General features: G+C 40.0%; 1 protein-coding gene across 1 annotated transcript in view; it reads left to right on the plus strand.

Moving 5' to 3' along the window:
• Positions 1 to 14,260, plus strand: part of mgat4a (alpha-1,3-mannosyl-glycoprotein 4-beta-N-acetylglucosaminyltransferase A) — a 35,265-nt gene that overhangs the window by 3,638 nt on the left and 17,367 nt on the right. The window contains exon 2 of the mRNA XM_086090397.1: positions 13,264 to 13,431. Coding sequence (XP_085946523.1) covers positions 13,264 to 13,431 — 168 coding nt within the window. The remainder of the gene's footprint in view (positions 1 to 13,263; positions 13,432 to 14,260) is intronic.

Raw genomic sequence — 14,260 nt, forward strand, 5'->3', positions numbered from 1 at the left:
GCGGGCGAAACGTTGGGGCTGGGTCTTCTTATCAGCCGAGTGTAAGTAATTGCAGCCCTCAGATAAATTCCAAGCCAAGGCATGGTGTTGTGCTTCAAAGTCTTGTTTGAGAAGGAAGCCAAAAGAACGGAACTACATTTAGCAGCGTGCGACTCTTCGCCGTGACAAAATTGCAACGTGCTGATGCCTGCTGCGGTGTGTCCTGCACCCGTAGACACACTCCAACACATCGCGAGTAGGAACAGATTGTGATATTCACAAGGGTTTTGCTATTCTTTGTTATGTCACCGCAGTAGGGTACCATTGATGGAATTTCAACGATGATCCTGTCTTACGTAAATGCTCTTATTGTACGCTACACTCAAATGTCACGAGTTGGCTCAGCTAACACCTACTTTTAAAATTAGAACAAGTGTGGAGCCAACCGCTGTCGTAGAGCAGATTGCATTCGAATTTAGAGTTTTGTGACATACAGTGGTCGCCGTGGAGACGGCTGGCTCAGTTGGATGTCCTCCCCGGCCCGAGGATTGGAGCAAAACTAAAAAAAAAGGGGGATTCTCAGTTGGGCTCTGGAGTAAAGCCAGGCCGGCCCACCCAATGGCACCATCGGGTGTCCTAGCAATGTGCATGTAAAGCATTAGTGGAAACAAGGCACCTCGATGTTTTGGCGTCAAAAACAGCTCTATCATTTTTATTTTTTTAGCACCAGTATTTCAAAAAATTCATACGAGACAGCCCGCCAAATCTGTGTTTTAAAGGCAGGTACATATACACGCATGGCCGCCTGTCTACCGATATGTGGAAAACGCCTTAACCCAAACAATTATCCCTCTCGTGTTATTTGAGTCAAGGTTTGGTTGGCAGTGTGATAACTAAGTAATTTATGATTTTTTTTTTCGACCACTCCAAATGTTCAGTGGCATCAGACTTATCAATACATGTGTAGTTTTTATTGATTGATTTTTTTAGATGCCCTCTATAATTGTCCTAAGTGCAAAACTAACTATCCCAAGGTGTTTAGATTTCAGGAAATTTTCCTAATGATAGAAACTCTAGCAGTTGTAATGTAAGCGGAAAATACCCTAGGCTTCTTTTTCAAGCATAAGGGCTGAAAGGCGCACACTCCTTGATAGTTTAAACATTTACCATTTCTTAGAAAATAGAATATGTGTAAAAGAGTCTATTTGCCAAGGTTATCATGGCTGAGCACACACTTTACTGGTCTTTGGGTTTTTTCAAGAATTTCAAACGTTGAAGTCCCATCCCATCCCGTTTGTTCATATTTGCAAAAATGTCAAACAAACACTAAAAACTAACCCATTTAAAAAAATCCATATATCGAATCAATATTCCTTTTCACAGCCCATTATCGATTCATAAAATCATGAACCGATACTTTTAATACGCCCCTCAACATAAATGAATGTGCCTTCTCGCATCACGGGGACATTTATTTGACAAAAAAGCCCAGTGATTTTTGCCGCTTTATTTGCATAGTGCTGTGGTTGTAATTGATTTCAATTATTATTTATTGTTTTGATCAGGTCATGTTCAATAAAACATACAGATTAATTAATGCAACTGCATTAGATACAATTTTAAACGTCAATATTTATATTTACCACCAAGTAAGAGCGAGAAGTTTCTACTATTTACAGCATTAGTACTTCTGAAAATGTCTGCCATTTCCATATAAAATAAAAATTGGTACTGCATGAAATTTTTAACTGAATCGAAAAACAATGTGAATCAAATCGACTCGGGGGGCCCTCTGAATCGATACCCAGCCCTAGTGTGCGCAAATAAGACTGAATTAGTTGTGGCCAGAGTTTAAACTTTTATTCAGGTAAATCGGTTTCAAGTTGCAAAAATAGGCGTGTGATTGAATTGTGCGGAATCCTCCGTACATCGGTCATAAAATGTCATCTGATCTTTATCAAAAACAACAGACACGGTTTTCTTAAACTGATACTACTTATCAAGTTGTTATTGCACACATCATAGTGCAGCCAGGGCAGAAAAAGTTTGTGAAACTTTGGATTTAATAACTAGTTGAGCGTCTTCTGGCACCAATGATATCAACCAAAGGTTTCCTGTAGTTGCAGATCAGAGCCGTCAGAAGGACCCGTTTCAGTTTTCCGTATTTTGCGGACAGCAAAGGATTGCTTCTCCATGGTCACAACCTTTCTTATTTATAGTGTAACGTCTCTTAACAGAAATGTTAGCATGTGCCACAGATTTCTGTATGTTTTTCGTCGATACTCTAGTTTTCTGCCACGCGGAAATCGAGGACACTCCATGGGTTTCGCAATTTATACTTTTTCTTGCAACTGACTGTCAAACTATATTTAAAAAGGCGAAATATGTTCAGTTGGACATCTGGAACATAACGCTATCAGAAGCACTGACCTACATCTACAACGTGTTGGTTCTATCATTTTATTTTATTTTTTTCCATGCAGTTTATTCTCATCATTTTGTAGCATTTCTCTTGGCTACACTGCTTCCATTGCGATACATAGCTGTTATTTTTATTTTTTTTTGTGGTCCAGTCCAACTTCAGCCTATATGTGCTGGCATTTGAATCGAATCCGTCCTGGGCCTTCAGAAATGAATCAGTGTTACTGGCCTGTCTAACGTAAAAAACAAACGAAAAAACAAAAAAACTAAACGTGGGTGTAAATTAGGTGAAACCAAGGTTTCAGTTCTTGGAATTCCCCAAAATATGCTTGAAGCTAATACGACACTGCTCATTAACAAAAGAAGAGCATACCTAGCGCGGTGGTGGCAGCGTCATGTTTTGGAGCTGTTTTAGTTAACGGTTTGATTGCATTCTTGTATAGTATTGATGGCTTCTATTATTGTGACATAAAGTCAGGTCGGCCCATTGGAGGCCCGGGTACCAAATGCATGGCTCGCCTGTTATTTAATTTGTTAGCGCCAAGATTTTGAGGCCTGAAAAACAAAGGGGCACATCTGTTTAGGTTGTCTGAGTCTGCCTCCCAGGTCTTGTGGATTTTGTATGCGTCCCCGGTTGCCCATGTCAGTTTTCTGCAGCTTTCTCCTGCATTCTAAAAACATTTGTTAGAATTCATGAAAGAGGATGCACTATTAGAGATATGATGAGATTATTGGATTTATTCATTTCATGTTTGTGGCTTTGAGTTTCTAGGAACATTTGAGAAACACAATGGATCTTGATGACGTTCCCAGAGATTTGGATTTGATGAGTCATGACAGTGATCATTAGAATCTGAATCAATATCTGTTAAATGTCATTCAGACAATGCGTAAGTAATGGCCGGGAGTTGAGAGCTAATTTTGGTTGTTTGCGTTCTCGCCTCTTGACATCTCGGACCATTCCCTGGTCACGTGACTTGCTGCGAAGAGGGCCCGATGTCCGTCAGCTGTACAAACACTCCCACCGAGTGTACGCTTCCTTGTGGTGAATCCACGTAACATCCGGAGCAGGATGGTTGGCGTTGAAAGCGTTTTTGCGGGGGACACAGCCTTGTGAAAAAACAGCATATTTTGAGGCGTATTTTAATTAACCCCAAATTTGGATCCGTTTCAAAATGGTGAAAATTATTTGTGGTCACATTGAATAGAGGTGGGCAGGTGGCAAAAGTATGCACACTGTACTTAAGGAAAAGTAAACATTCTTGTGTAGAATGATTGATTGATTGATTAATAATGTACAAACTTTTTTTTTTAATATTCTATTTCATTTTTTATTTTTTTTATTACGTACACAACTGTAGATTGTTAAGACATGTTAAGCAAATGTGGTGTGTGTTCATGTGGGGCTGGGATGGATTAAAGACAATTTAACTCTTAAATCAAGACACTACCGTTTTCAGATACACAAAAGTTATCATCAATGTACAATACAGATACCTGAAAAATCGACTGAAGTGCAGTAATGGATTATTTGTACTCGGTTACATCCCAGCGCTCATGTGCGTCCATTGCATAATTTCTGTAGGAGGAGGGTTGAAGTTATGTGCCGCGCTTCTTCTTTGCAAATGACACTTCCTCCTCACTGTCTCTCCCATCCACCAACCCACTGATGCTTTTCCTCCTCGGTCCCAGCAGTCCACACACAATGGGACAAAAATAGCACACGCAAGTGCGTCGAATCGGTTGCTCGGATTGGCAAACGCCACACGTCACAGTAATGTGCGATTTCACTTGGATTTCTCACTTGTGGTCCGTCCGTATCATGCGTCATGTGTAAGAGTTTGGATTGCGTGCCGTGTCGGCGGACAGAGGAAATGCGTCCTGCCTGCCAGACGAATCCCCAGTGGCCTGGAAGGACGAGGAGAGCAGGCTAAATGATAAACGAGTGAGAGCGGATGGGAAGTGCCTGAGGTGGGCCGCTGTATGTGAAAGGCAGCGGAGTGCTGACAAGGCACCGAGACAAGTGGGACGTGTTCCTTCTTTGTTGCATGTGTCCTGCTGCCTACACACGCACGCACGTGCACGCACACACACGCACACTCTTCCTCCGGGCACTCCTTACGCTGTCGGAAACAGGACTGGGCATTTTGCACTGTTAAGTCATTAAAGTAACAGCAACATCCTGTGTCCCACACTTCCGTTCACTTAGTCACAATCCTCGTTTACTTCTATTTCGGCACCAAATTCCCCCAGAGAATTCCCCTCAATTTAAGAGTGGCATACATGCTGTCATTTGTTGCTCTCTTAACTGCTTAATTTTCTACAGCAGTTTGTGTATTTGTGGACCTTTTTTCTTCTTTTCTTCTGGTTCTCAGGAAACATGGCCCGGCCAGACTCTTAAACACTGACCCACTGCGGGGGGTCTCTATTTTTCCCCCCTTTAAAATCAGTCACTAGTTATCACTATTTACAATATTGCGTATATACTGCAGAGATAAAATAAACAACCTTACAGAAATTTGTGCTGTTGCTTGTGTTTGTGAATTAGGGGTGTGCCCAAAAATCGATTCTCATTTAGTACGATTCAGAATGGATTTTAAATGTCCCAAAATCGATTTTATTTACTGTCTTCCCTTTGTTTGTGTGTGACTTTATTGGGAGCGCTTTTTATGTTGTACCCGATTTGGCCACTTAGGGGCAGTGTGGTTCCACGCGGTCTGATACACTGTTAAGTTGTAGCCACATTAGAGGATAGAAGGAAAAAGTCACGATCAAGTTCCAATAAAAGTTGTTTTTTTGCTGCATGGAGCCATTCTTTTGAGTGATAAAAGTGCCGCGAATAGAGAGCTAATTAGCATTAGCGAGTCAGACTGGAGTCGATCGTTACGATTCCTTGAACATCTATAAATTGAAGCAAAAATCATTGTAAACCAAATCATTTGGAATCAAAAATCGTTCTTAATCGAAAATCGATTCTGAATCGAATCGCAGACCCAAAAGTCGGAATCGAATCGTGAGACATTCAAAGATTCCCACTCCTAGTGTGAATGCGTTGTGAGCGGTGAAAAATAGCTCGTCATGATTACTTTCTGTGTGTGACTTGTCTACACACGCGTATAATCAAGAGCCCTGCATACCCTTCAAATGTATCACTATCAGAAACAGTTACTAATAAACTGGCAGAATGTCAAATGAAACACAATTCTGTTTGAGTCCAACGCTGTCCATAATGTGACATAGATTTGTACTTCCACAATTTACTGTTTGCTTACATCTTTAGTTGCTTGAAGCAGAAGGTCAGTGGTTACACAAAACATACTCTTCTACGACGACTGAGTAAGCTACGTGTCGAGCCTGGTGTCCACTTATTTTTTTTTAATAAACGCTAAATAAAATTAAAAAAAAAAATTCACGCTAGTGGCACGCACAATTAAAATTTTTTGCCGTAGGTCAGCTGCAGGTATTTTGTAATTTGCAACGCGAACAATGTGATGGTATCTACCGTGCTGCAAAAAGACGACCAGGCATGATGGCCATTCTTCACTATTCAGAGTAGGGCCGGGTGATATGGCCAAAAAATTCAATTTCATATATATATATATTTTTTTTTTTTGTCATTCAGAATGATTATGATTTTAATCTAATAAATCCAACCAACATTTATTTAAAGTTTTAATTTATTCCCAAATAATTCCTGTGCAAAATGTTCAGACAACAATAACATATACTGATTCTAAATCAGTTTGAATATAAACCGAACATTCATATTTAGCGCTTTAATGCCATAATGAAGTAGTTTGTAGCTATTGTAATTATGTCTTGTAAATCACCTATCCAGCATTCTGCCACTTAGACACAATTACAACTTTTAATCATCCAGAAGACAAAACTAAATTTCCCGATTTAGCAAATTTTCAAGGATTCGATTTTTAAATTGACGATTAATTGAATTAATTAGGAGCTAATTTTTTAATGTATAATTGATCATTTGTACCAGTTTTTCAACTAAGTATCTTTGTATGAAGGTAGCGAAGTTGTTCAAGTGTGAACATTTTTACATTATTAATATATTTTTGATTTGAATGCTGGCTGAGTGTTATGTGTTCAGGTACCACGGGCTCCATGCAATATGAAACAATCGAGCAGACCACGAGAACAAAGGGATGAGTGAACTATCTTAATTTATTCGTAGCACACCACAACAAGGTTTGATTTCAAGCAAAAGTTCATTTTAGGACTCATGTTACACCCCTGGACCGTGTTTTCTGAGAAGTAGTCATTTACATAAATCTTCACAGCTATGGGCAAGGCGGGGTCTCATAAATGCCACAAATCACGTTTGCTCAAGTATTTGCTCACGTTTTGTGGTTGGTGCACGCGGCTCACATGGCTCTCAGCAGTCATGGGAAGAAGCTTTTGTGGTCACTTATATGGGATGTGATTGTCATCTTCGTTACTTTTGCCATGCATTTCATTGCAGTCTATTTGATAGTAGAATTAGAAGTACAAAAACAATGACCACAAATGGCAAGAATCCTTCAATATGAAGTCAATCCAAGACATTTCTTTTGAATCATAACAAAGTTGACGATTTCACGCATTTTCATTCATTCTCCGTGAATGACTCATAACTCCTCGGGTGTTTTCACGGCCATATCACGCGTTCTCTGGTCCGAATCAATTCACTTTGTAACATGGAGCAACATTGGTCTTTGTTGGAAATTGTAATGGAGAGAATCTCTCAAAGTAGAACCAATCAATTCAAGGACGTCAGTTGACTTTAAACTTGTCATTTCAAAGCAATGTTACCCATAAAAAAAGTCAGATGACTCTACTGTCGAGGTGCCCTTGGGCAACACTCAAAAGGAGTACTATCATCTTTCCTTGAATGTGCGCGATCTGGTTCTCTTCATCTCGTGCAATGAAGAAAAAACACAGACAACATTGTGTGTGAGTAGAATTTGCCCCTGAAGGACTGAGTACAATCCGTTAAACTGTGAAAGTTAAAACGTATCCCAGTTGGATGGAATCAGTTGGATCGCCCGTTCATCACAACAAAACCGGGGCTCGTTTTATTTGGAGGTGGCGTCTGCGTGCTTGATTTGGTTCTCTGCTTATGCTGCTCATAATCATGCAACAAAAGGCCCCATTTGAATCCACGCTTCATATTGTCAAATGTACAGTTATTCAGTTAAGGCACTCGTTTTCTCGAGTACAAGCTTTTTTTTTGTAGAGGACTCGCAGCTTGTGAAATCACAGGATGTTGAAAGTGCTTTTTAAAATATTTTTATTGGAAGATAAAAATGAGTATCACTTGAGTACGACTATACAATGACAGCTTTTCATCGGCCGCACAATCTAGAAAAACAAAGTGCTGTTTTTATGACAACCTGGTTTTACATTTAATTTCTTTACTTCCTCTGGCTAATATTTTTCAGCTACTTATATGCGTTCCTTACATTAAGAAACAACATTTCCGGTCCATAATCTTGTTCTTCATCTTCATGTACTCCTCGTTTCCCTTTGATGACCAGCGAGCCATTCTGCATAAAGAATTATTCTGCAAATAGAGCCAATATCCATTTTTTGTGTGGTGCCAGTTTGCTGTTCCAGCGATGCTCCCAGCAAACTGCGGGATCTTAAGAGTGGGTGGAGGTCAGGATAAACAATGAGCTCATGGTGAGGAAGTCAAATAAAGAATCGGTGTCAGACCCATGCCAACGGGGACTGATACGAGTCTGGATTTTTGTTGTATTGATTGGCTGAAGTCATTTTGCCCTGGAGAAGTTGCAAACAGAGATTAGAGTGGACTGGAAAGACTTTGTGATGTAAAGCAGATGCGTTTCTTTCACATTTTAACACGTCTGTTTTTAAAAAAGTATACTCAGGGGGGACCTTGGATTATGACTTGAGTTCCATATGGCGGCTGCGTTGCAAGCACAGGTCTAGCGGATGCACCACTGGAGTGTTCGTTCTCATGCATAATGCACGAGCATGGTTTGCGTACATGTGACTCATTCTTGTCTGAGGTAGGCGGAAACTGTGGCTGAAGATTGTGTCGCTAAGACTGACTTTATAGCAATGTTCTTTTCAGTCGTAACACATTTGCCTTGATTTATACATTATGATTCAGATTGATTATTCTATGTAAAGCTATTTTAAAACGCTTATTTGGGTAAAAAATGCAGATGTCTGTGTTCCTGCTCTGTAACTTGCACTGCAGTCCGCATACATCAGCAAGTCCAACACGAGGGCTCCCGAAACTTTGTGGTGGTGATTTTGCTGACAAATACACAATTCTCTCAACCAAATAGCAGCTAGCATTAACAGGTTACAAATCCAAGGCTGTTTAGGCTGCGTATGTAGTATGTGCCACAAGATCTTCTCATGTTTTGTTTGCAGTTTGCGTTTCAAGAAAAGAACAATGGGAATGGGCAAAGTCAAACAAAAGTGGATTCAACAGTCATTTGACCACGTCAGCAAATATTGTGAGACTTTGGATCAGTGATCCCTTGAAGAATGAACTCCACAGTTTGTGTTTTTTTTTTTGGTGACGTACACCACAGAAGTGTAATGACCACAGTGTTACGTGAGGTGCAGGTAGGACTTAAATGCAGACAATACATGAGAGTTGGGAATCAGTCTTTGTATACAAAAATACAAAGTAACCACAGCGAGCAGGGCTGAATTCAGATGGCCTCAAAGAAATCACTTGACTGAGAGAAACCTCGGTAGAGCGAACAGGGCTGGATGCAGAACGCATGGAAGAAAGCTTAAATGAAATCATCGTGATAGGAAACCTTGACGTACCGAGAGAAACCTCAGGTAAGGAATCTTGACGTGCTGACAAAAGTGTCATTCAGTAACTCTCGATAGGACAGTGAACACTTCTATGACAGAATAAAGGTCTATATGATATGACTAGACACATTTAAAAGTGGCCAACAGCATAGCAACTAACAACATTCTTGTTATAAGGGATGTGTGCCTAAGACTAGACAAACTAAGCATCGCTAATACATAATCATCAAACATCGTCATAAGGGACATAGCAGCAACTACATGAAATTTGTTGATTTAAAAAATATATATATAATTAAACAACTTGGAAGTCAGCTAGTGACTAGGAATAGAATCTGTTCCACTTGGGCGTTGTTACAAAACTGTAATGTAAAACACAATGTGGCTGTCGTTTATTTAGCAAAGGTGCGTGAGGCCTTAATGCACCTTTTCAAAGGCATTTGACGAATGCCAGTTGCACATTTCGACTGCCCTTTCCTCCCACAGGCCTCCATTAATAAATAAATACGGCAGTGTTTTCAGCGAGGGCACTGTCACGACAGAATGTCCTGAGAGAAGAGAACAAGAAGCTGCTGCAGAGCAACACAATTAAACATAAGCATCTTAAGCTGCATGTGGTGAAACCTGTATATAACATTTTGTGAAAGTATTCGAGTCAGGAGGGAAGGAAATGCAAAGAGAAGGAAGGTAAAGATGTTGTGTCAGCGCTGGATTTTAACTCCTCCTCCATTACTCCAGGGAGATGGAGGAGAATAATGAGATTGGTAGGGGACGCACTCTGCTTGGTCTAATTGTTTAATGTATTTTGTGCAGTCGTCCACAATTTTTTTTTTTATCCACTCTATTGCTCCTGCTCGTGACACAAACTGAGACAGCCCCAATTAGATTTGTATTCATTTAACCTTTTATTTGATCAACATTGACAAGGCTTTTTACCAGGGAGAATCTCCTGTCCAACAGAGGCAACATCTCCTATGACAAGGTTGGATGGAACAATTTGTGACGCTAACTAAATCGAAGCAGTATAGCAATCAAAAGAAATCACAGGAGTGGGACTGCATGGCGGCTAAATCAGTCAGAGAATGTTACCGCCACTTTTGCATCTATGACTTGGTGTTTATGGATTCTCGAGTATAATCCAAGCACACATGAATAAAATCAGACTTTTCTCCTTTTCAGTTCAGCACAGATATAAGGCTTCACTTCTCCTTTTGGCTTCCACGGCAAGAGTTGGCGCTTTAGTAAAAAAATGTAAACAAATGCTTAGTCGGCATTTTTAAGAGAGAGTCAAGAAAGAAGTTGTTGAATTTTCTTTCAAAGAGCGGATCTTTGAAAAGTGAAGACAAGTGTGGAAGATGGTGATTTTATTCTCGAAAAAGGACAAACACTATTACTCATGTCATTGGACCTTTTCGTAGAAAAAAATTATTACCCAATGCATGTGAAAGGCCTCCAGTCTTTTGTCTTACTGAATACGCCTTTTTATTGCACAAATCGAAACCTTATCTCCGTTCTTTGCACCATGGGATTGCAGGTGTGGCTTCACCTCCACAGGCCTGGCAGTCAAAGCGCTGTTGTGCAGATGAAAGTCTGTTTTGGGTTTGAAGCTGCCCTTTTCATGGGGCTCGGGCCCAAATGACAGCATCTGCGTTTAAAGCAGGAGCAGCCTGGACAGACAATTGCTCAGTCAGAGAGAATGCAGGAGAGTGCAAAGATAAAGGGAGTCCAGTCGTCATTGTTTTATTGATAAACTCCCTGAAAGAGCACAATAACAATATAGCAGCTCTGGTAGATCACAGACGGCCCGGATAACCCGTAACCTCTCCATCTGGGCTGCACTTTGAATTTCCCCGGCAAGTTCAAAACTTTTGTATACACAACTTTCAGAAAAAATGCAGACAATCAAATTTGCAAGGGGAAGTTGTCAATGCCTGCAGCCATGAGTCATATGAGCCGATATTATGACGGCAGCGCCTCAAGAAAACCTCTCCGGCACCGAAAAACAGACCATTTTATGTCCCAGATTAACGGGCTGAAGAAATCTCAAATCATCCCTTTGTACGGCTACTTTTACCAAAACAGAACTTATTGTAGTTGTCAGATGACAGCCATGTACCATGACCATTTTTTTTTCTTAAAAGCACGCCAATGCGGCAGTTGCGCCTCTAGAAAACTTTACTTTGGGTGGCAGGAGATTCAGTTGGAGGGTTGGGGTTCGAAACTATAAACAAACTTGGCGTTTGAACACTATACTAACTTTAAAGTAAAGAACATTTTCGAGTTTGATGTCGTTCACAATCACAAGTGCCTCTCGCCACCATTAATGGCTGCTCTGCTGATATGGGACGGGAGGACTTATTAAAAAAAAAAAAAACGAGAGACAAAAGATCCATCAGTCACTGTCCCGCTCACCTGCTCCTTATTTATTTTTCTTACACACTTCCCACAATAATCATGTCACGTTACACCTCAAACACGATCACTACTTAGCCATGTAGACACGCAAGCTATGCTAAGCTAAGTTTGCGAGAGAAGATTGAACTCTCACGAGACAAGTTTAATGCACAACGATTTAGTGAAAGATCCTGCTCTGCTCCCCGGTTACGTAGTGATTGAGGTGCGAGCTGATATGCACATTTGCTTCAGCATTACACAGAAGAGATTTTCAATGAGATTGTCCATTTAGAACAGTAGTTTCTGCAATGAGGCTTTAGCTTGTTCAGTGTAAGCTGCACTTTTTTATGTGAGTGTTTTCGAGGCTTTTCAGCAAACATCCACTCTTTTCCCGTTTCTTTCTAGGCGACCCCATATAACCAGGGTTGGGAGGGTTACTTTTAAAATGTAATCAATTACAGTTACAAGTTACCTGCTAAAAAATGTAGTTAGTAATGTATTCCAAGTATCACAATATTAAAGTAATGTAACTGGATTACTTTTGGATTACTCCAATATTCAGAATGCTCATGAAGACAAAATAAAAATAAAGCAGCCTACAAATAGCAAAAATTAAAAAGCATGTAGGGATTGATTGATTAATTGATTGAAGGCCATATGCTGTTTTAGAACTGTCACTGAAAGCAACCACACCTCATAGATAGATAGATAGATAGTCTTCCAATGAGGATGACGATGTGTGACAACTGCAAAATGAACTTTTATCCCAGTCACAAGTTTAGCCGTGTATATGTTGTGTATGATGTTTAAATAGTGAATTGGTGGGAGGAAGATTTGTTTGGAAGGTGTAACTCACATTATGGTTGTAGGCTTGCGGGCTAGTTAGCAAGAAGCTACAGCGCGTAGCATGCCGCTGGACTCTCAGCTCAAACTTTCGCTCCGAGTAAGTTCCAGTGAATACCGGTCGCCATTTCCTCCTCCCGTCCGTGAAGCTTTTTCAAACTGCCCGCGTGTGGAAGACACGACTAGTCTGTTCGTTCGTTCCCACCTCCCCGACATGTCCCTATTTTTAATAAATGTACCTGTAATCTGATTACATGTTTTTTTCCCTGTAACTGTTGTGGAATACAGTTTTAAAAATTTGCAATTTGATTACGTAATGGCGGTGCGTGTATTCCGTTACTCCCCAAGCCTGCATATAACCATATTGCACATGGAGTAATATTGTAGATATGAATAATGTATACGTTATTGCATTGCCCATGCGTATCTTCCTCAAACCCAGTGAGTGGGGAATTATTATATAAGTGAGTGCAGAACAGTATCGCAGATGATCTGATTCGGAACCGTTGTTTTTGCAGCCAAGCCTAATCTATTTGAGAAAGCTTAGCTCAAGTGGTAGACTCTTCATGTAGCCATATCTCACATCTGAAGCACTGTTCATTGATGTCTGAGCTCCATGTGGCTGATTAAATTCCTTTATGATTTTTTTTGTGTGTGCCTATCTAACAAGGTAGTCCGCCACAGGTGACTTTTTGTACACGATGTATTCCACGTGGGAGCGGCTAGCTGAAGTTCACAATTTATCTTGGAAAGTTGTTGTCATCATCGTCTTTTTAATGACTATGATCTCGTGCTCAGAGGCCACTTTTATGTTCCTCGTTGCAGAAGAACTGGTAGCATATCAGCGGGAGTTCCATGCCTTGAAAGAGCGCCTTCGTGTGGCCGAGCACAGGACGCTGCAGCGCTCGTCGGAGCTCAACAACATCCTCGAGCAGTTTCGGCGCGCCATTGCCGAAACCAACAACAGCAAAGATGCCCTCACCACCTTTTCAGGTAACTGATTACTTGGAACATCTAACAGATGGAAGTCAGATGTTCTAGCGGTTGATAATGGTGAAAAACAAGTAAGAATCCCAACATTCAGGGTTCTACAAAAGCAGTGACACTGGCCCAGGGTAATCGAAATCGAATTGCAATTTCAGTTAGTACACTCTACAATTACAATATCCGCATAATCGAGAAAAAAAAAAAGAGACTAATACTAATTTTGAGTTGAGTTGTTTGAATGTAAACATTTGCACTTTTTTATTTTTTTATTTTAAAATAACTATTTGAATAAATGTTGTTTCATCCAAAAGGAACTTGCATAATTATAGTGTTTCAAATAATTTTATTTGTCTTACTATTTTTTATGTTGAAACATTTTCTTGCTTGTACCAAAAAATACACGATGGTCCTAATCGTGATTTCAATTATTACCCAAATAATCGTGATTAATATATAATACTACGTGACTGTCGGGTCACCTCGAAGTTCACTGACACTGGTACGACTGGGCCAGTACAAATTTAGCAAATAAATACAATGAAATCAACACGTTCTTGCTTCTTTTTTTTAATATTCAACATTTTGAATTTCATCCACTTAAGTTGATCAATCATCATTGATCTTTTTACAACATATTATTTTGCGTCAGGTTGATCAAATACAAATAAAACAATATGAAGACCAGATGTTAAATTACATTTCATTACTGGAAAAAAAAAACCATAACATACAAAACAAATAACATAGAAGTTTTTTTTTTTTTGTACTTTTTTCCTATGTCCTAGGTACTATGCTCAGCTTGTGGCATATTTACTGCCAAAAATCTTAATGTGAA

This window comes from Leptonotus elevatus, chromosome 12 (genome assembly GCF_054856555.1).
Source record: "Leptonotus elevatus isolate MCC_2025b chromosome 12, RoL_Lele_1.0, whole genome shotgun sequence".
Taxonomy (NCBI): Eukaryota; Metazoa; Chordata; class Actinopteri; order Syngnathiformes; family Syngnathidae; genus Leptonotus; species Leptonotus elevatus.